The sequence below is a fragment of the Mixophyes fleayi genome, chromosome 2 (assembly GCF_038048845.1).
Source record: "Mixophyes fleayi isolate aMixFle1 chromosome 2, aMixFle1.hap1, whole genome shotgun sequence".
NCBI classification, from domain to species: Eukaryota; Metazoa; Chordata; class Amphibia; order Anura; family Limnodynastidae; genus Mixophyes; species Mixophyes fleayi.
Window position 1 is genome coordinate 139,658,113 of NC_134403.1, and position 23,607 is coordinate 139,681,719.

Genomic DNA, 23,607 nt, shown 5'->3' on the forward strand with positions numbered 1-23,607 from the left:
CTACCAGAGTACCATATTACCACCTATACTGCTCTGGTAAGCCTATCACCTGGTGATCCCTGGGTAAAGACTCCTAGTGCCCGTGACACACACCCTGTATAAGGAACACCATCTATGTGGTAGCGTAAGATGTCTGCATTTGGTAGCGGTGTATCTTTAATGTCAGATAAAACCAAAGATCCTTGTCTCATTAGTTCTACTCAATCATATTCAGGAAAATTTTGTGTTTGCATTTTTTCTTCCTGTTCAAGCTGGGATGGGATTCCCCCAAATCCCTAGGGTAACCACGATATATACAGGTACTTCTCCCATCTTTTGAAACTTGCTGCAATAAGGCACCAGGATTCAACATTGTGCACCACTTAAGTGTATCGTTACAGGGAGTTAGCAGTGCTACTTCATATTTGGTAAGTCTCGCTGCTGAGAAGTGTATGGCATGTGGCACCATTAGGGTTACTGGGTTCCCTAGCACAATACCTGTACTTTTTCCAAACACCATGGCCGCTGCAGCCACTGCTCGTATGACTGGGTTTAACTGTGCAGCGTAGTATGCAAGTGACCTTAGCTTGTGACCATGTATTTGTGTCAGTACTCCTTGTGCATGTGCACTTACTTTATAACAAAATAATGTGAAAGGCTTGTCATAATCTGGCAAAGTCAGTGCTGGCACTGAAGTTACTTCAACTTAAAATTGGTTAAACATTTGGTTCTGCTCAGAGGAGAGTATAAATGGCTTGCTATCATCCAGAAGTGCTATTGCAGGAGCACAGATAATAGCTCTTAAAGTCTTAAGGCTTTTTTCATTTCTGTACAAACATTGATTCCCATCAATGCAGTACCATACCCATGATACAACGAGGTATTTACAGTATATAATGATTATAGCACAGTAAATGAGAGTAGTAAATATCTTTACAACACTGATTGACTCAAAACTATTATCAGGATAAAAATAAAAACCTTTTGTTATCTACCTGAATTTGACATTACATTGCATTACTTTCTTTCAAACCATCTGATATAAAATGTGGTTAAAAAAACCAAAAACAAACCCAAACACTATTTCATATTCAATTATGTTAGTCCATTTTTCATTTTCTCTTTAAAAGCACAGTAGTCATTACTCAACAGAGTCTACGTTATTTAAATCCTTCATTAGTTTATACTTATGTTTGTTGTGGCTGTAGACCAAAACATATTGCAAACTTCTATTCATTGGAAGTTGGATCAATGCAATCTGGATTGCCTAAAGGGTCTTTGTAGCTGGAGACCTTCTGTGAAGAAAAAAACTTTTGCATAGAGATTAACATTTATTCACTAGGAATTACAGTAAATGTAACATGCTTGTCAGTATCAGTACACCATTATCAGGTAACCAGTAAACATTTTTGTGCAGTGAACAGCTGCTAAAAGCTTAACAATGACGCTATGCATTCCGTGCCATGATTTCCTCAAAGGTGCAGTCCCTAATCTCACAAACAGTTAATGTCAAAGTGACAGGACCTGGGCATTCAAATCATTCCTTTCTCATCATCACCTAGTACAGTCCCCTTGAATGGCACTAATATGTTTTCCGGGTTTACAAACATTCAATCTGTAATCTTGGTTCCAGGCATTCAGCCATTTGAAAGCAACACTGCTCCTTTCATAAATCAGAGTACTCTCGTTAGACACCTCACATTGTGTCTGTAAATCACTTAACATTTTCTCAACAAAATCTCCCATCACCAAAAATTCACACATATTTCCAGATTCTGTGATTTCCATGTTGAAAGTACAAATATATTCATTTAAGCAAGTCTCCCTGACAGACATAATTTTCTTTCAGCCATTTCTTTATGGGCATAACAAACCCTCCTGATTTCTGAGAACATTTATCAGCGCCATTTTTACACAGATTAAAACAGCTCGTAATATCTGCATGTAAAAGCTCACTCCCACAATTCTCAACTTCATTAAAGAGAAAGCTATTTTTGTCAACTTCAGAAACAAAATTATTTTATTCAAATACAGAAACGGCTTGTTGGACCCCAGCCAGCTTTCTTCTGATGTGAGAGTTTGCAAAATAAAAATGATATATCCATATAAGTAATCATTATGTTATAGCATTAAAAGAAATTAGTAGATATTGTACTCAGAATGAGAAAAGAAAAAGATTGAAGCCTTGATAAAATGTTACAATAAGATGTTCTCAGAGAATATGGACAAGCCAAGGACGCACAGCTGAATGTTTATGATAAGTAACATTAAGACTGGTGGGAAAATGCCTGAGAAAATGAAAACATAAGAAAGATTTGTTTAAAATTTACAAATTGCAGAATACGCATAATGTATCATTAGCTTGTTGTTTTCATAATTTACTGTATTCTAATTGGTTGTTATGCATCTATACCACTAAAACTTCTAATTGGTTGTTACGCTTCTATACCCCTAAAAACTGTTATGTATAATTATAGGATTTATTTCTGGAGTAAAGCAGTTTCAGTTTGGAAACCAGACACTTGTGTGTTCTCTTATTCTTTGCTCCGATCGATTGCTACTATAGATATTTGATTAACTGCTGACTGACTTATTCAATTACAGGTGGTTATTCTGCTAACATAGGTAAAGAACACTGACACTAGTAATAATAGTAATAATGTACATTATTTACAGTCTTGTCTGTCCACTGAATCGTGCAGTGACGGACCAAAGATTTTAAAACTTCTTTTGCATCTCTTCAAAAGCATTACATTTACAAATGTACAACTTTTTCAATCTTGAAACATGTCTCTTGTAAAACGGTCAAGACAGACAAACACGGATCTCCCTCACACGCAGTAAAACGGAGATAAAACTCACATACAGAGATAGAATAATTAACTGATATCTTCCAGCCTACTGCTGTGGAACTACAAGTCCCAGCATTAGACTAAATATAAATTAGCTTCAACATTACTATCACTCAGCACTCCGGACATATTTTTTTACTCTTGAAATATTGAAGCATACTTGAAGAACCTTTTTATCAATGTTACATACATTGCCAGATAACAAAATACAGTCCTTCTTATCTCAACACACTGAAATCTTTTACACAGAATAAGGGAGGGGCACATTTCACTCTTTCAGCTGCGCTGCATCAAACATACATTTTTAGTACACAACCTACCTGATTCATTATTTTAGTCATTATATCATTTAGCTTGTGATATAAACTAATGAAGGATTTAAATAACGTAAACTCTGTTGAGTAATGACTACTGTGCTTTTAAAGAGAAAAGGAGAAATGGACTAACATAACTGAATATAAAATAATGTTTAGGTTTGTTTTTGGTTTTTTTTAAACCACATTTTTTATCAGATGATTTGAAAGAAAGTAATGCAATGTAATGTCAAATTCAGGTAGATAACAAAAGGTTTTTATTTTTATCCTCATAATATTTTTTGAGTCAATCAGTGTTGTAAAGATATTCACTGCCCTTATTTACTGTGCTATAATCATTATATACTGTAAATACCTCGTTGTATCATGGGTATGCTAATGCATTGATGGGAATCAATGTTTGTACAGAAATGAAAAAAGCCTTAAGACTTTAAAAGCTATTATCTGTGCTCCTTCAATAGCACTTCTGGATGATAGCAAGCCATTTATACTCTCCTCTGAGCAGAACCAAAAGTTTAACCAATTTTAAGTTGAAGTAACTTCAGTGCCAGCATTGACTTTGCCAGATTATGACAAGCCTTTCACATTATTTTGTTATAAAGTGCACATGCACAAGGAGTACTGACACATATACATGGTCGCAAGCTAAGGTCACTTGCATACTACTCTGCACAGTTAGACCCAGTCATACGAGCAGTGGCTGCAGCGGCCATGGTGTTTGGAAAAAGTACAGATATTGTGCTAGGGAACCCAGTAACCCTAATGGTGCCACATGCCATACACTTCTCAGCAGCCAGACTTACCAAATATGAAGTAGCACTGCTAACTCCCTGTAACGTTACACTTAAGAGGTTCACAATGTTGAATCCTGCTGCCTTATTGCAGAAAGTTTCAAAAGATGGGAGAAGTACCTGTATATATTTGGGTTACCCTAGGGATTTGGGGGAATCCCATCCCAGCTTCAACAGGAAGAAGAAAATGCAAACACAACATTTTTCTGAATATGATTGAGTAGAACTAATGAGGCAAGGATCTTTGGTTTTATCTGACATTAAAAATACACCGCTACCAAATGCAGACATCTTACGCTACCACATAGGTGGTGTTTCTTATACAGGGTGTGCTGTAACCACACACACACACACACACAGAAAGAGTGATTGAACAGACTCCCGAGTCACATGTCAGCGGAAGAAGCTGAATTAAAGGCCCTGACACTTGCATGCATATATGCAAAAGGACAAAGAGTAAACATTTACAGTGATTCAAGTTATGCGTTTTGAATTGAACATGATTATGGCCCTATATGGGAAAGTAGGCACTTATAGGTTCAGCAAGCAAACCAGTCAACATGCTGAACATATCAGGGCACTGTTCACCGAATTCCAGCTGCCCTCCAAACTCAGTGATAAAGGTGAAGGCACACACAGAGACACTACCCCCGAAGCTAAGGGAAATAGACTATTAGACCAGGCCGCACGAGAAGCCGCCATAGCCCTAGTACCCCAAGGGGAGTCTATTTACATGGTGACCCCCTGACCCCAAGTTTGACCATAGCACACTCCAACTTATGCGGAGACAAGCAGCCAAGAATGAGGAAAAGGCTTGGGCAAAACATGGAGCACTATAAGTGCAAGGAGAGTGGTGTAAAGGTCAGTGTTTGTGTCTGCCAAAAGCACTTTATCCCATTATGGCCAATATAGCACACGGGAAAGTGCATCTGGGGAAAGATGCTATGGTTGTACTCACTAACAGGTTATGGATAGCACCAGGGTTCGCCCAAGCAGCACAGGTGTTAGTAGCAGGATGCATAATCTGTGCACAGAATGACCCGGGTAAGTCTGTCCCATGGAAAAGCACACCCCAGACACAGTATCCCTATAAGAGGATACAGATAGACTTTATACAACTTCCCAAATGCTCGGGCTTTGAGAATGTGCTAGTCTGTGTCGACTTCTTTAGTCACTGGCTGGAGGCATAGCTGTATAGGAAAGCAAATGCCAAAGCAGTAGCCAAGAAACTTACGAGTGAGGTAATCTGCTGATATGGGGTACCAGAGGTCATTGAAAGTGAGACACAAAGAGGGACACACTTTACAGGGCAAGGATTCCAGGAACTGTTAAAAGACATGGGAATCATATCTGCCCTTCACACCCCAAAGTTCGGGATGTGTGGAGCGCCTTAATGGTACTCTGAAATTGAAAATGCAGAAAATAATGGCTGAAACAGGCCTGCCATGGATCTCATGTTTACCTATGGCCCTGCACTCAGTAAGAAACACTCCTAGGAAAGACACAGGTTTAGCACCAAATCAGATACTGTTTGGCACAGCACACAGAACAGGCTGTTATTTTGCATAGCAACTACAGCATGTATATGGTGATTTATTGAACTATGTTGCTTTATTATAGAAACAACTAATTGAAATACATGGTCAAGTGATCTCTTCCATTCCAGGCCCTAATTTTGATGCAGGTACCCATAAACTGCAACCAGGGGACTGGGTGTTCGTGAAAAAGCATGTCAGGAAAAGTCTTGAACCCAGATACGAGAGTCCTTTCCAGGTCTTATTGACGACTCCCATGGCAGTGGAAGTACAGGGAAATGACACCTGAATGCACGCATCCCACTGCAAAATCTTCAGACAAGGGGAGTGAGTAAAATGTATTTTACAGAGAGTGGTGACCATTGATATTAGCAGCAGTAATATTGATTGCACGTTATGTTCCTTTGCTGTAGGCTGTGGATGTGTACTAGTCTAGAAAGGAAAGCTAGGTCTGGAAGAACCAGACTCATGCCAATAGTAATGTAGAGATCATTATACATAATGAGAAAAATTCTAATATGAAAGTTTAACCCAGTGCCGTAACTAGACATCTTGGTGCCCTGGGCGAGACAAGGCACCGGCGCCCCCCATCTAAGTGGGAGTGGCAAACATAATGTGTGTGTGTGGCTAGCACTTTACTGAAACAATTCTTTATATATATATATATATATATATATATATATATATATATATATATATAATATGACCATTTAAAGTATGCAAAAAATATATAGCAATAGGTATTCTAATTTTTATGCACTTAATACTGAAATAAGAGCAGCAAAACTGTGTCTTAAGGAATTGTAGACTGTAAGCCCCAATGGGGCAGGGAGTGATGAGAGGGAGTGATGAGAGAGAGAGAGAGGGAGGGAGGGACAGATAGATAGATAGATAGAGTTCTGTTGCCCTTTTACAATTGTTAATTTATAAAGCAGCAAAGATGCTGAAAACAAGTTTAAAGAGATCATGAAATACTGGTTTGCTATCGCTGATGTGAATACTGAAAACAAAACACTGAGGTGTTCTTTTAAAACTAGAGACAAGGATAAAGGGCAACAAGAAAGACTGAATGATGCCTTTATATTTGGCATCTCCACATTAAATCACTTTAGCGTAGTTAAAATAAGGATTTGTGTAGTTGGTTTGCGCTATAAATCCAAAGAGACCATCTTTGTTTTCAGACTGCACGAGTGTCCATTAAAATGATCCCCTCTCTCTTTTTTTATACAGAATGCATCTGGCATTAAGGCGGGGGTCTCAGCAAGAGAAACGGTGGGATTATTGTACAATTATAACAGTAAATAACTAAAGAAAAGTAAGCACTTAGGAAAAAAAATTCAAAGTGTGTTTCCAACTTAAAATGACTATCCCCTGTTTCGTACGTGCCGATCTATATTTACGAGTATATTCCTTTGTCTTTCTTACGTCCTTCTGTGTTTTCAGTCTTTTATAGTATCCAGTCTGTGGGTCTGTGAGAAAGAAGAGCTTGGTGCTTCTGCCCACAGTGGAATGCAAACTTGCGTTCCAAATGACGAGCTTCCTGTCGGTGGAACGCACATGCGTTCCACTGCGGAACTTAAGGGCAGAAGCACCAAGCTTTTGTAAGTTAGTCTCTCTCTCTTCAAGGTATGGAGTCAGGTACCGGGCGGCAGCTGCACCCCCTTGGCCTTGCGCCCTGGGCAACAGCACCGCCTGTACCACCCTCGTTACGGCCCTGTGTGGGGGAGAATACGCCTAGCACTTTACAAGTACTGGACTGCTCTCCAATCCTGTACAACTTTCTCGTACCTGTTCTTGTAGTATGACCACATGGAGCTGCTGCTGTCATCTTCCGCTCACTTGATGCTTGGCCGGATCCTGCTGGGGCCCTGTTTGGAAAAAATATTTTTAATATTCACCACAAGGAAAGGAAAGCAAAGCAACAAGTGAATAGTCCAGGCCTCCTTCCTCTAACCAGCCCTGACATGAAATAAAAGTACCCATGTTTTATAATCAGGTCTTCTTCTCAAAATTACATTAAAAAAGGCATATTTCCAGTCTTACCAACCAACATTAAATTAAGAGCACTCCCATTTCACAAATAGGCCCTATTCAACACCAACTCTGTTCCACATTCAATGAAAACACACCCCAAAATCCCCAGTAATAAATTAAATTAATAGCCCCCACCACCACAATCATCCCACAAGTATAAGAATAGCCCCACCAATAAATTAATAACCCTTATTCCCATTAAATTATTAGTCACCAATAAATGAATAGTCCTACTCCTGTTAAATTAATAGACACACAGGCTGAGGGGGGGGGGGGAGGAGACACACAGGCTGAGGGGGGGGGCTGGGGGAAGAGGAGACACACAGGCTGAGGGAGGGGGGGAAGGGGGAAGAGGAGACACACAGGCTGAGGGAGGGGGGGAAGGGGGAAGAGGAGACACACAGGCTGAGGGGGGGGGGGCAGGGGGAAGAGGAGACACACAGGCTGAGGGGGGGGGGCAGGGGGAAGAGGAGACACACAGGCTGAGGAGGGGGGGAGACACACACTGGCTCGGGGGGGGGGGGGGAGACACACACTGGCTCGGGGGGGGGAGACACACACTGGCTCGGGGGGGGGGGAGACACACACTGGCTCGGGGGGGGGAGACACACACTGGCTCAGGGGGGGGGGAGACACACACTGGCTGGGGGGGGAGACACACACTGGCTCAGGGGGGGGGAGACACACACTGGCTCAGGGGGGGGGAGACACACAGTGGCTCAGGGGGGGGGAGACACACAGTGGCTCAGGGGGGGGGAGACACACAGTGGCTCAGGGGGGGGGGAAGACACACAGTGGCTCAGGGGGGGGAAGACACACAGTGGCTCAGGGGGGGGGGGTAAGACACACAGTGGCTCGGGGGGGGGGGGAAGACACACAGTGGCTCAGGGGGGGGGAGACACACAGTGGCTCAGGGGGGAGGGGAGACACACAGTGGCTCAGGGGGGGGGAGACACACAGTGGCTCAGGGGGGGGGAGACACAGTGGCTCAGGGGGGGGGAGACACACAGTGGCTCAGGGGGGGGGGAGACACAGGCTGAGGGGGAGACACACACACACACACAGGCTGATGGGGAGAGAGAGACACACACACACACACACACACAGGCTGAGGGGAGACACACACACAGGCTGAGGGGGAGACACACACACACAGGCTGAGGGGGAGACACACACACACAGGCTGAGGGGGAGACACACACACACAGGCTGAAGGGGAGACACACACACACAGGCTGAGGGGGAGATAGGGGGAAGGGGAGAGAGAGAGATTCAAATACAAAGAGAGAGACAGGGTAAGAAACACATGCTGATTATTACTTACCTACATAGCTGGAGTACAGGCTGGTGAAAAATGCAACAGAAGCTTGTGGGCTGTCCAGGGGGCGGAGGGTCCTCTGCTGAGCAGTCTCGATACTTGTAGCAGGCAGCTTGCTGTGCTGGACAAGCTGAAGGGCTGACCACGGGGGAGGGGCGCCTCTTTCAGCTTGCTGTCACTCAACACAAAGTGGGCGGGCAGATCGGCTTCTTGTAGGAGCGTCCTGTGTTGAACTGCACAGGAGCTCCTTAGTGTATTTTGACTGTAAGGTGGCAATAGAGGCTGGAGTGCCTCTGCAGCATGGCGCCTCCCACCTCCCCGCACTGCTTATATTGCGATCTGCAGCGCTGACTCTGCATCAGCCCCAGATGTGTACCTGGGGCTGTGACTTGTTTAATAACAGGGGGGGGCCGTGGCGCCCCCTAGACTTTGCGCCCTGGGCGGCGGCACCGGCCGCACCACCCTCGCTACGGCTCTGGTTTAACCCAACCAAATAAAAGAAAGAGCAACCCATGACTGTAGGGTGTTACACCCAATACAAAAATGTATTTGTGAGTATCGTGGCCCAACATATTACATTTACACAAGACAATAGGTTAATATTGGACTACCAGACAGCTTATTCTGGAGGGTACTGCCTGACCCTAAATATTTAAATTGAAGCACAGGGTTGCACCTTTTTAACTAGTGACACAGATGATCCAGAGAAAATGTTTGATGAACACTTACCGAAAAATTAAGACATGAAATATACATTTCTAAAGGAGCACACTGGAGATGCTTATCTAGGATAGTTTTCATGGCTATACCTTGCCGATTGGTTCAAGGGTATAGGAGGATAGTTATCAGGTTTTATACATGTTGTATTACAAGGACTGTTACTAATCATTATTATATATATTAATAAAATTGATGATGTGGCTTATTAACAAGTGTAGTAAAGCTAAGTGTTTCTCTTCCAGAAAAATAAAAGTTACCACATCTGTCTTAACCGCTGTACTGTACAGCCCATCTAATGAGTGTGAACCTTGTGGAACTCTCAGTACTACTGCCAGGTGTGATCAGTGCAGAAACCAAGAACCTTTTCCTTGGAATTCACATGCTCGTTACTGAAGTTTATCCTTATGAAGATATACAGCACAATGGACAATCCCTTCTATTGTGAAATAAGTGACATATAAAACTTGCCGAGCACTGTGTATTTTCTCTCTCCCTTTCCTTTTTTCCTTCCCTAAGAAATCCATAGTTAAAGACAAAAAGGAAGCACAAGAGGCCCCAGAGCCTCTCATGTTCACTGATATATGTGAAGATCTAACATCAGGACATGCAGCGTGTGCAAGACGGTTGTCAACTCATTGACCATCTATCAGCTAGAAGAGGCATCATGGACTTGCTATTGGTGGGGGATGGGTTGTTCTATGTATCCAGTTTTAGGCATCCCTATTCATATGTTCTGTTAGAAGGGTGTATGTGTATAAGTACCCATTAAAAGCGACAGCAAGAATGTGATCTCTGAAAGGTAGTGTTAGGGCAAATAATGAATAAAAAGATGGGAAATGTGATTTTGCTAAGCTGACGTCATCTTGTTGCCTTATAGCCATTTTGTTCTCTTATAGTTTAAAGACAGATTAGATACAGCTAGTATGTAGGAGTTATTCATTGTTTGCACAAGACTATGCTTATAACCTTGGACATAGCAGATGGGAGATAAACGACTCCCCCCTGGGGAGTATTCCTGTGTGAAAACGAGAGAATGTAACTACATCTGTGTAAAGGGAGCAAGAGTGGTTAAAACCCTTTGTGGCATAGTTTTCTGTAATAAGTGATTTTTGCTATATAGATATGGACTTGTAACTAATAAAGCAGAGCAAATTGTACACGCAAACCATGCAGTGTATTTAATTCTCTCCAGCTGATGAGCTCATAACTGATACTTACAGGTGAACAATCTGATTTAGATTTGACATTACTATTATTATCTCGATATTAGCAGCATAAAAAAGGAAATATTTTATGCACACACGCACACCTGGGTTTGACTAGATAACTGCCTCTTGATATTGATATCTTTCTGTATATTTGAAAGGGTCATCAGGGCAGAGAATCGGTTGTTAATTTATTTGAATCCACCACTAAGACCATATTCATTAAGTTATGATGCATGTGTGAATGTAAATCCACATCACAGAAATAAAAAAAATATAAAGATGAAATAAATTAAAAAATAAGCAAAATCTAGATTCAAAATAGTACATAACATGATTGCTGTCACCCAGTATATTTGAGTAAACACATACAGAAAAAGAGTGGTATCCATTTTTTGTTTTGGTCTGTTATGTTTTATACGCATTGTCTGTTTTTCTTGTTATATTTGTTCACTCATATATTTTCCTTATCTCGCTGTCTGACCTATTTCCTTATTTACTACTTTCTAGTTTAGTGTTTGCTATAGTTGTCACGGCAACTTGCTGATGCAGCAAACAGGGTATGCCTAGCGCTTATCCAACCACTTTCTTTGCGGTAGTTTAATGGCTCCTTTGATGTTTTTAAAGGCTGTAAAACTCGATTGACTTGTATCTCACGGTCAGCATGGTTAGGAAGGTCCCAGTTCTATAAATTGTAATTCCTGTCCAGCTGATGTACAATATTCCAAACAATCAAAAGGGGCAGCCTTTAATCGAGGTAAGTGAAACTACTCAGAGTGGTAGGGCGATGTATGAGTTGTAGAGTGGTTGCAGCACCACTTTTACATAGAGAATAATATGAAGGACCTCTGAAACCTGCCGTTCATAGCAGATACACTCTCCCTAACACTGCGCATGCTCAAGAGAAAGGCTGCAACAGCTAGCGAGCCTACGGCTTCCTGTACAGCTATTGGATCCTTTCAGGGCTGCCGGTCATTGGCTGTGAACGAGCGGGTGGGCGGGAAAGTGGCAGCGGGAGCTATGGTCTGCAGCTAGGTACAATCGGCCGCCTTCCGCTGAGTTCTGTAGTCATATGTGATAGAGCGGCCTCAGAGCGGAAGTGTATAAACGGCGAGTTTTATAGTGACAGTTACTAGCTTACCGTGTGCTGCATGCAGGTCCACAGGTGAATATACTGACGAGTGTGCAGGGAGGTGGTATGTGGGTGACGGCTTCTCTGCTGAATTGTATCCTAGAGATACTGTGGCTGCTTGTCTGCTACTTTTCCTCGCTTATAGTTGTATTGGTACTTTATTACACACTCTCTCTCTGGCACATTGCATTTCCTTCTGCCCACCCAATGTACAGTGCTTACCCCATAATTAACCTGCATTTTCTTTGTAAAGGGTTCATAGTACTCCCAATTCTTTTTGTCTTCCTCATCTAATTATATTGATATAATCCATAGTTCCCAACTGTTCTTAATTTCCAAGAACCGTACTAAACTTTAAGTATTTATATCTGGTGATGTCCCTGTTTTTGACTATTGACTTGTTGCACAATTAAAATCCTATTTTTGCATGTTGGATTGTCGACATTCTTATCAATTTTTATTATTCTCCATGCATTAGAAGATAACATTGAGTATTTAAAATTCAATTATGCATACAATATATATATTGCATTCAGTAAACATGATGTGATTGTAGGGCTCAATGATCTTTTGGTCTAGTGTTGCCTGTAACCTGTGTAGATGCACTACTTCAGCAGCAAGTATGCCTGGAATTATTTTAAATGTTCACCGTTAAAACGGTAGTTACGTCTCCCTATTAAATCATTAAGACTCCATATTTTTTAAATGTTTTGTCCAAATCTAAATATTACTGATATCTTAATTTTTTTCTTTTATACCTGTAATACACACATTGGATCAGTACCTATAGAAGAGTGACATTCCTTTATTGAAACCTCAACATGTTTAATATTTTTATATATATTTTTTTTTTATAACTGACATGTACATAACTGGAAAATGATTTTTAATTAAAACTTAATGTTTTAGTGTGTCCAAATTATTCTTTTTGTTCCACTGTCTACCTTATAGTAATGCCCAAAATGAGCATTTTAGTGAGGGCCAGCCATGCTGTAAAGAGGGTGACATGACAATTCTATATAATTCTATATAATTGTGTTAAGTACCCATACCCAAAGGACAATGCAGTATGTTCTGGCTAACAGCATGTTCATGTGTACGATTTATGCCCCTTTATCATTTGTCTGTCATACTTTGCATATATAACATTGATCCCTATGGCATACATGATAGTTCACTAAAACAAATTCAAAATGCACTATGTTGCACATACTATAAATGTCAGAACAATGTGTTTACTGAAATTTTTTTTACAGAAATTGGTCAGTGAAAGTGCCATATTTCTGTTAAATTCTGTCCTTTATCAGAGCTGCAATGTAAAATGTAGAAGACTTTTCTTTGCATCTACACATCACAACAAAAAGTAAATATAAATCTTTGCAATTCATTTTCGTTGTCATGGATGATTTTCACTCTTTATATTGTATAATACCACTGCCTTTGAGAAACATCCTAACAACCCACAAGACTGATTATAAAATACTGTTGTAGCTCTTGTCATATTACTTTTTTCTATGTTCACATGTTTGACCCGATTACACAGATGTTTTGAATGGTTTTATTTTTGGACTTAGTTCTGCATTGATTTGTATTGTAGAAATATTTAGTATATGAGGTCAAACACTAATTTGCCAGCATGAATTTTATAGATAAATGTGTGTCCAGACATCAAATGGTGATGAACCCCGGAATATTACCGGGGGCAGAGGCTCCCCCAGAGTCAAATTCCTGGGTAGACCGCATTCATAGTGAACACTGTTCTGTTTGGGTTCTCCATGGCAACATCACAAGAGGAGCTCTGATTGGCTCCTCTTGTGATGTTTTTTTTGTTTTGTTTTTTTACTTTAACATTAACATTGAAAAACCCGGGTCACACCATTCATAGTGCAGGCCTCCCGGGGCAGACCCAGGAATTACCCCACCAAAAGACCCAGGAATTAGATCTGGGACCATTCATACTGCACCTCGACCCGGGTGGTCTGGGCTTGCCCCGGCAAATACCTGGGATTTTGGTGCAGTATGAATGGGGTATTGGTGTGCTTTCATTACTGTTGGGTAATTTAAAATGTCATTGTGTTTGGTTGACAGTTGCTATCCATTTTTACAGTATCCTTATTAAAGCAGATACTCATCAAAAACCGTGTTGGGACAAGTTATTTAATGTTATTAAAAAGTTAGGCAAAACATAGTAACTTATTTAATGCTTACCTCACTTAACACCACAAATTTTCTATGGTACTACTTAGTTGCAGGTTTTGCATGTCTCTGCTCTTTCTTTGCTGTATTTCTGCCTTTTTCTTTTTCTTTTTTTTGTGGTCTGGTCTCTCCCACTGTTTGTTCTCCCCAGGCTAACTGGATGTGAACCAATACACCATTCTTTACCCTTTCTAAACAAAGTGTCATTGAAATGTTAATGTAAGACTGAATAATTTATCTTTTTATCATTTTGTGTTAATATGTTACCTCTTTTTGAATATTTTAAAAGAAAGTAGACTGGTATTTCATTAAGGTTTTACAAAAACATGCAATGTTCTGTCTAATGTGGCTAAGCTAGGGATGTAAGCTTTATTAGCTGCCATGTGCACTTGACTTGCAGAGCTGCTTGTCTGTTACCAAAATTATTGTTTCATAATAATGCCCATAAAACTGTATTTTGAATTGAGGCGGATACATTTCTGGGCATTACATTGAAAGCAAATTGTAAGCCATGATGAGCAGAAGCCTCTCTATCCCTCTGTTTCACGTCTACACCATGTTCGTCAACTTTGTATGTACTTGTTTTGTTTTCTTTTTTTAATACCGGTATATGATGGATTATTTATACTGACTGTTTAGTGCTCTGGAGTTTTGTGGCACCTTATAATAAACAATTCTGAAGATGAAGTAAGGCTTATGAAATACGCAATGTAACATTAATTGTTTTGTTTGCAATAGGATAATCTCCCGGTTTGGCAATTTGAGAATTTCCGCACAGAACTGATGAGCTCAATCATGCCTACAAATAAGGTTCTTCAGCCAGTTTTAAAAATGAAAGTAGATGAACTATTTCTTTATTGGTTGAGTGAGACACCAACACAGTTGCTACTAAAGGATTATCTAAGAAGAATAAAGAATGGAGAAAATGTTATGCCTGAGACCTTTGAAGGTGATGGAGAGTTTTCAGTTTCAAGTAGTAAAATGCAACCTGCCCATAAAATGGTGGAAAACTTATCTTTATCACCAGTGGCTTCTTGCAGTCCACCATCCCACTCACCAAGTGCTCTCCCCATTGGAACATTTGGCAGCCCAAGAAGCGGATTTACTCCCAGAACACGCAGATCCGCTCAATCAAGATTAGTAAGTACCGTTTTGCAGCCTAATGCCAATTTAGAATCTCATGGTTTGTGAATTTTTGATTTTGTTTAAATCTGCTTTATTCCTCTTCAATATAAAAAAAAAACCTACCTGCACCCTAACCCTAAGGTAATGCACATACATTACAATGAGCGTTTATGTTCATAACTATGCAATGATTTTACAATCTGACATGATCGAGTATTTCCTTGGCATAAACACAGAATGACATCAGCCTTCTGTGACAAGATGAGGGTGTCAGGAAATAATGGGTCTACAGCCCATCTCATCCAAAATATGTTTGACATTGCTTGAATTAAGTTAATGGTGCCATGTGGGATCATAAATATAAGTTATACTTAATGGTATATTATAATACAGTAATTGTATTGAGGTACTGGCAGTTTTTAAACAAGACTTTCTGCTCATACAGCAATCTCATGTTAATTGGCCTTTGTCTCAAGCAGCAGGAAAAATGTTCTCTTTATTAGTATTTGACTAAGGTGTGTATGTGTCACGGGCACTAGGAGTCTTTGCCCAGGATATCACCAGATGATGGACTTACCAAAGTAATATAGCTGGTACTATGGTTCTCTGGTAGCAGGGTGACAACGGAACAGGAGAATCAGCAGATGGTGAGAGAATGCTCAAGGAAAGTCTATGACTAGCAGCAACTGGTAATGAGTAGATGTATATACACGAGGAACCAGATGGACAAGTAAACGTGAGGAAAGTCAGTGGTCTGCGTATAGCAAGTTGTACCACTGCTATAGTGAGGAGGAATGTCCAGGAGTAGCGAGGAGGTAGTGAGAGTCAGCGGTCTGTGTATAGCAAGTTGTACCGCTGTCTATAGTGAAGGAATGGAATCCAGGTGAAAGTAGGTAACGGGGAAGTCAGTGGTCTGCGTATAGCAAGTTGTACCACTGCTTATGTGAGAGGATACTTGAAACTGGTGTCACAGGGAACAGGAGTCAGTAGTCTGCGTCAGCAAGTTGTACCACTGCTATATATATATATGTGAGATGGGGCACGAGGAGATGAATGTAAAGCAGAGTATACACAGGGCACACAGAACTTGATCCCACGATGATATCCACAATACAACAATAACTGACAAGCGCTGCTTGAAGTATACAAAGTCACAATAGCTATCCAGGCAATAGGAAACAAAGTCAATGGTAAAAATAGCTTCAGAGGATAGGAGGCTCCGGAGAAGAACACAACTCAGTCCAGATGGATATGCAATACAAAAGCAAAGTCAATGGAAAGTATGCATACCGCGGTTCAGGAGAGCAGGCTGTCAGAGAGACGTGCAGGGATACCTGAACGGCTGAAGGCCAAGCAGGAGGTGAGACCACTGGAGGGAGGAAGCGGTAATCAGGTTGGTGCAGCGCACAACAGGCAATCCAGAATCAACGAAGCAATACTTAGGAAGCAGTAGTAAGTGAAACTGGAAACCTGATGAACACGGGAGAGTTGAGGCTGTCTGGTATTCAGTAGTAGTGGTGGAGGCAGCGGAGAGCTGACACGATAAACACTGGAGAGTTGAGACGATCTGGAACTCTGTAGTAGTAACGGAGGCAGCGGGGAGCAGACACGCTGAACACAGGAGAGTTGAAACGAACTGGAGTCCGGTAGTAGTAGCAGATAGGAATCAGCTGAGTGCAGGCACGATGAACACAGGAGAGTTGAAGTGGTCTGGAAACCACAATAGCAGTAAACAGGAATCAGCAGGAGCTGAATACACGAGGAAACACAGGAACACCTTCAGAGGCTCATGGGGAATGAGACTCCAAGATCAGGCAACCAGGTGATGATCACAGGTGGTTTAAATAGGGAGGGTTGCCTGATCATCCAATCAAGTAAAAGCAACAGGTACTGAAGGTTTGATAAGGGCTGCACATGCGCAGACCCTCAGGAAGGCGGACGGCCACGGTTCCTGAACACACGGGAAATGGCACTCACAGTCCAGTGAGTGACAGTATGGTAGTGGGGGGGCTGCTGTCAGTGAACCAACATTGGGGACGGTGTCCTGATGCAGAATAAGAGACCTTGATACGTAACTGAGGTCAGCCTCACTCATGGTTTTAGGGTTTGGCCGCATGTGTGTTCTGTAGCCTCCACAGACTTTGTCGCTTTGTGACTTCGTCCTGAAGGGTGATGACTTCGGACCCTTTCTTTACTATGTGGGTAGAGGCTTGAAGCGCATGGTTCAGCAGCCAGGACAAGTACTGGATGCAATTGCATTGAGGATGCATTGCAAAGATGCTGTTGAGAAATATAAGTGTGTGTATTGCTTGTGAACCCTCTGACATTGATGCATGGTCTTACTAAATTTGTATATTGTTTTTTTAAACATGCAAAAAAAAAAAAAATATTAAAAGGTGTGTATTTCACTCGCTATTTGCCTGTGGTATTTAGAAATCCTATATAGGGCTATGATATTTGGTAGAACAACAACCGCCTACTTTGCTGCAACTGAGGCCATGTCCCTCTTGGCTCAGGTGGGACGTAAGCCACCTCCCAGGCCCCCCCAGATATTATGGTACTTCATAAGACCTATTTTGTTTGTTCATTGTCACGAATAGTGCCTGAGGCTGCATGGTGTGTGTGTGTCAAAGGGTTACCCAAAAACAACCAACTGGTCTGTCTAGAATGATTCATTACTTCCGTATCTATGCCACACACTAGCTATGGCGTGCCAACTATGCCACCACCAAGGTTTTTTTTTATGAAAAACTAACACTCTTATTTAGGAAGCCTTCGGTTCTCCCTTAGAACTAATCTAGAACAAGTTACTTTTAGTCAGAGTTAACATAGACCACAATGTTCTCCCCGATTTTCAATTACCGTATTTCCCCATGCATAAGACGCACCTTTTTTCAAAAAATGTAGGGTCTAAAAACGGGGTGCGTCTTATACAGGGGAAGCGGGGGATCCAGAGGGGGGGGGGGTGCAATTGGCAGGTCTGTTCCGCTATAGTGTGCTGAGGGGCTTGCAGCAGACACAGGCAGGGAGAGTGTACTGGCCGGCAGACACAGGCAGGGAGAGTGTACTGGCCGGCTGCTCTGATCCATAGCGCAGAGCAAGCAACACAACCTCTGTCCCTTCCCTCCGGCGACTTGTGCCAACTGATTGCAGTCAGAGCAGCTGGCCAGCACACACTCCCTGTCTCTCTGCCGAATGGACCTGCAGGGAGAGTGTGCTGGCAGGCTGCTGCACAATCTCAGCACACTTCAGTTGAACGGTACAAAACTTTTTAACAGCAAATATAAATATTTTTTTTAAATTTCGGAGAAAAAATGAAGGTGCGTCTTATACAATGGAGCGTCCTATACATGGGGAAATACGGTATGTAGCGTTTTGACCAAACTGTCGAGTGAATTCGTAAGAACACAGAGACTTGAACAATGCTTAAGATAAAACAGTAAAAGGACATACAAAGATAATGCAGTTTTCTCTATCCTCCTTTGGGGGACATTGGGGTATAGAGTATGGACAGGGCGAACTGGCACTTTAAACTTTACTAAGCCCTAGCTTCTCCCCCTCTACCCCATTTCCGCCGAGCACTCAGTTTAGTTTAAGTGCTCGGCGAACGGGCTGCGTCCGGGCTGATTAGCAGCCCAAATCTGTTTATTTTTTTGTTATCTGTAAATCAGAGACTTGTCTCCTGTTCCTGACAGCCGGCGGCTTACTGAGCCACGTAAGCGGCTGTCAGTCACCGCTTGTACACTCCCCGGCTGCCGGCTTCAGTTATGGAGGATCCAGTGTTAAGTAACCTGCCCCTTCCTTCCTGTCTGGCAGTTGTTTAAAAACTCTCTGCCGAACCAACAGCGTGCCGACAAGTCGGAAGAGTGAAAGGTACAACGCTGAATTGCAGATACAGCGCACAGCATGGACGGCTGTGTGGAAGGTAGGATAAGAGGTGCCTCTTTTTCCAGCCCCCCTCTCCCAATGTTCTCATGCCCTCCTAGGAACCAGGCACAGTCGCCGCAGGCTGTGTCCGTACTCCTGCTCTGACAGGCAAAAGACTGCAGACACTGCATGAGTAGGGATGGCAGCAGGTAAGTGAATCCTCTCCTAGCACAGTACTGGGAGAGGTGGGGATAGTAAAACGCAGTATGTCCCCTGCGTCAGGTTGCCTCTTACTAGGGGCAGTCATTTAAAAAAAAATATTTATATTTTTAGCTTAGGGGACTGGGTCAGTCTAGGGTCACTAAAGATAGTGAGCCCTGCTAGGCACTGGATTGGTTGAGGGGGTTGTCCTGTTGGACGCTTGCCAATCCAGTGCTGGGCCCTGGGGGAGAGGTATGTTACTCTATTGCACCTCCTCCTTGGTGGTCTCTCACTCCTTTTGTGTGCAGACATCAGAATAGACAGCCATTTTATAGCTCCAGCTTCGCCCCTTTTCTGTCCGGAGTCCTGTAAGGTAAACAATTGGGGGTTGTTGTTTTCCTGGGTTTTGTCTTTTACTCTGTGGGGCTATTTAACCTTATTGCAGGCTCGCTTTATGTTCAGAATTGTGTGCTGCTTGTCATCTATATTGTGTTTTGTTCACTGTTTATTACACTGTTTTGTGTGTGTGTGTTGTCCCATCTGTTATCATGTCAGATAAGGGAAAATCCATGCGTGGTAAGGCTGGTGTTACATCTATGTTGAGTTTCACCTGTGCTACCTGTAACGTTAAGTTACCATCTGGACAGTTAGGCGTGCAGGCTCTGTATGCAGCCTGTCAGTCTTCAGAGAGCAAGCCGTGTGAAACAGCAGCTGCTAGTTCAGATACGGCGGAACCTGCCTGAGCTCGGTCTCTCTCCAATACGGTGGCTGATCTTGCTTAATTGGTGCCTTCACAGGCTGTGGCTACTCCATCTTCTAATTCTGCCTCTACTGTAGCGAATGACATGGGTTCTGGTTCGCTAAGTCAGGGTTTGACTGTATTTAACCAGACAGTCTAGAACCAGCTTGGGTACAGGGACTTGCATCCTCTGTACAGGGTTTGGTTTCGGTTTGTTCCTCTTTAGAGAGGATGTTGCATTCTGCTGCACCGTCTTCATCACGTAAGTGTAAGAGGGTGGCGGGAAATGAGTCAGATTCTGACTTGTTCTCAGGAGGAGGGTGGATTCTGACATGCATGCTCCTTCGGTGGTGGTGGAGGTTCATTCTGATCGTCAGTGTTGAGGAGTTAATACAGGCTGTGCGTCAGGTACTTGATTTTCCTGAGGAAGAGGTTTCTGATGCTACAGAGGCTTCTCTTTTTGAGTGCAGGAAAAATAAATCTTTCTCTTTCCCCGCTTCTTCCCAATTGGAAGATTTGTTGTCAGGGCCTTGGCCTTCCCCAGATAGGAAGTTCCAAGTATCTCGGCGACTGCAGTCGTGTTATCCTTGTGCTCCTGAAGTTCTTGCTAAATGGGAGACGCCTCCACGTGTGGAGGCTGCTGTTGCAAGGTAAGCCAAGGTAACTACTATTCCTCTTCCTAACGCAGCCACTCTTAAGGATGGTGCAGACTGCAAGGTTGAGGCCGTCCTTCTGTCCATTTTCATGGCAGCAGGTGCCTCTTTGAGGCCTGCCTTGGCATCTGCGTAGATTAACAAGGCTGTAGAATGCTGGTCAGAACAGCTGTCTGAAGGTTTGTTGGCAGGCAGGCCGTACTATGAACTGCTTCCATTAGTGGAGCAAATTCAGAGGGCGACAGATTATTTAGGAGAGGCAGTTATGGACGTGGGACCGATTGGGGCAAGTATTTCTGCCTATGCAGTTTCGACTCGTCGCACTTTCTGGCTTAAGTCCTGGAAGGCTGATGTGGAGTCTAAAAAGGCTCTTGAGACCATACCCTTTTCTGGGGGTGTTTTTGTTTGGACCTCCGCTTGACTCCTTTATAAATCAAGCAACAGGAGGAAAGAGCACTTTTCTTCCTGTTAATGCTCCCAAACAGAATGTCCAGATTCCGGTCCTTGGGAAGATTTCATGGTCAATATTCCTTGGGCCAATCTTCTAGGGGCCAGTCAACCGCCCCCCAGGGGTGGTTTGCTCGATGCATGGTCACCAGGCCTGGTCTGCTCAACATCCAGCAGCGAAGCCTGCAGACAAGCGGTCCGCATGACGGGCATTTCGCTCCTCTGACACCAGTGGTGCTAGCCCGTCTTCTCTTCAGGGATCGGTGGTTTCAGTCTACCACCAATGTCTGGGCTCGGGCTGTGGTGGACCAGGGATACAAGATCGATCTGCTCGGTCTTCCTCCCAGGCGGTTCTTTGCCACAGGGCTTCGCACTTGTCCACGAAAACGATTTGGCTTTACGAGAAGTGATCCAATTCCTCCTCTCTTCCGGAGTGATTATTCTGGTGCCAGATTCTCAGAGGTTTGGGTTTTTATTCCAACCTTTTTCTCGTGCCAAAGCCAGATGGCTCGTTCAGACCCATTCTGAGTCTGCAGTCATTGAATACCCAGGTCAGAGTGCCCAGGTTCAAGATGGAGTCTTTGTGCTTGATCATTCATGGCATGGAACAAGGAGAATTCATGGTCATCAGTGCCTCTTGAGGTTTGCAGTTCGATCAGAGCACTTCCAATTTCAGGCTCTTCCCTTTGGTCTGGCCATGGCCCCGCGTATCTTCACCAAGATCATGGCTGCTCTGCTAAGGTCCAAGGGGAATACAATCATCCCTTACCTGGATGATCTTCATTTAAAGGCAGATTCTCCAGAGGTGCTTCAGTCGCATATCCAAATAGTGATCCCAACTCTAGAATCTCACGGTTGGATTCTCAACTTCAAGAAGTCCAAGTTGATCCTATCCCAGCGGATGATCTTTTTGGGTCTTTTATTCGACACCCGACAACGACGGGTGTTCTTACCCCAGTACAAGATTCTAGCCTTGCAGAAGATGGTGAAATCACTGTTGGTGGCAAAGCAGCCCTCTGTACATTTCGGCAAGAGAGTTCTGGGCAAGATGGTATCGACTTTCAAGGCAGTCCAGTTTGCTCAGTTTCATGCACGGCAGTTCCAATTGGAAATTCTGTCGAAATGGAACAAATCCAATCTAAATCTTGAGGGCCAGGTATTCCGCCTGTCTCCACAAACGCGTCAGTAGCTTCTTTGGTGGTTACACAAACAGAATCTCGGCAGAGGACACAAATTCTCAATTTGGAATTGGACTTTGATCACAACGGATGCCAGCCTTTGAGGTTGGGGAGGCCGTCTGTCTTCACGCTCAGTTTCAGGGTCTTTTGACTTGGAAGAAATCCAAGCTTCCAATCAATGTCTTGGAACTGCGAGCAGTGTTTCATGCTCTTATGAGCGTGCAAGATTTGCTGCAGGGAAGGCCAGTAAAGATTCCGTCAGATAATGCCACGGTGGTGGCATACCTCAATTCATCAGGGCGGCACCAAGAGTCCCTTGGCCATGCGGGAGACACAAGATATTTCGGTGGGCTGAGGTTCACATTCCTGCGCTCACGGCCATATTTATTCCCAGAATAGACTCTGCATCTGGGCAAATGGTCTCGGAGGTGTTTCGGACAGTTGGTGGAACGGTGGGGTCAGCCGGATGCTGATATGATGGCATCTCGGTTGAACCACAAAGTCCGTCTCTTCTTCTCTCTCGCAAGAGATCCTATGGCTGTCGTGGTAGACGCCATGTCTGTCCCTTGGAAGTACCGCTTAGTTTACCTTTTCCCATCGGTAGCCATGCTCCCAAGGGTGTTTAAAGGTAGAGAGAGGATGTTCCAGTTCTTCCAGTAGCGCTGGATTAGCCGCGGAGGGCCTGGTACACCGACGTGCTCTCCATGGCAGGAGCTCGGTCGTGGCGGTTGCTGCTACGCCCAGACCTATTAACTCAAGGTCCCCTTTGTCGTCTAGGTTTACAATGTCTGGCTTTAACGGCATGACTGTTGAAGCCATGATCCTGAGAGCTAAGGGATTTCCCGAACATGTGGTGCAAACCATGCTGCGGGCTCGTAAACTAGGTTCTGCAAAAATCTATCATCGAGTCTGTAAAACATATATTGGTTGGTGTGAAAAGAAGGGATATCCTACTTTTCGCTTGGCCAGGTTACTTAGGTTCCTGCAGGACGGGTTGGATGTAGGTTTGCACCTTAGTTCTCTTAAGGGTCAGGTGTCGGCTCTTTCGGTCTTTTCAAACTGCTGCCTGCAGTTTGCCAAAATGCACCTGAAGGGCTCTCAGACCATGAAAAACAAAATTCTCTGGTCTGATGAGACAAAGATTTAGCGTGAATTCCAAGCGTCATGTTTGGAGGAAACCAGACACCTCATCACCAGGTCATTACCATCCCTACAGTGAATCATGGTGGTGGCAGCATCACGCTGTGGGGATGTTTTTCAGGAACTGGGAGACTAGTCAGGATAGAGGGAAAGATAAGTGCAGCAATGTACAGAGACATTC

At 43.2% G+C, this 23,607-nt stretch overlaps 1 protein-coding gene across 2 annotated transcripts in view; it reads left to right on the plus strand.

Annotated features, from left to right (window-relative positions):
* Nucleotides 1–11,770: 11,770 nt before the first annotated feature.
* The window catches only part of LOC142141514 (serine/threonine-protein phosphatase 2A regulatory subunit B'' subunit beta-like), an 86,755-nt gene continuing 74,918 nt past the window's right edge, over nt 11,771–23,607 (plus strand). The window contains exons 1-2 of one of the 2 annotated variants that reach the window (XM_075200062.1): nt 11,771–11,913; nt 14,815–15,216. In XM_075200062.1, the coding sequence (XP_075056163.1) occupies nt 14,860–15,216 (357 nt within the window). In that variant the 5' untranslated portion in view covers nt 11,771–11,913; nt 14,815–14,859. The remainder of the gene's footprint in view (nt 11,914–14,814; nt 15,217–23,607) is intronic. The other variant, XM_075200061.1, reaches the window with a different exon arrangement.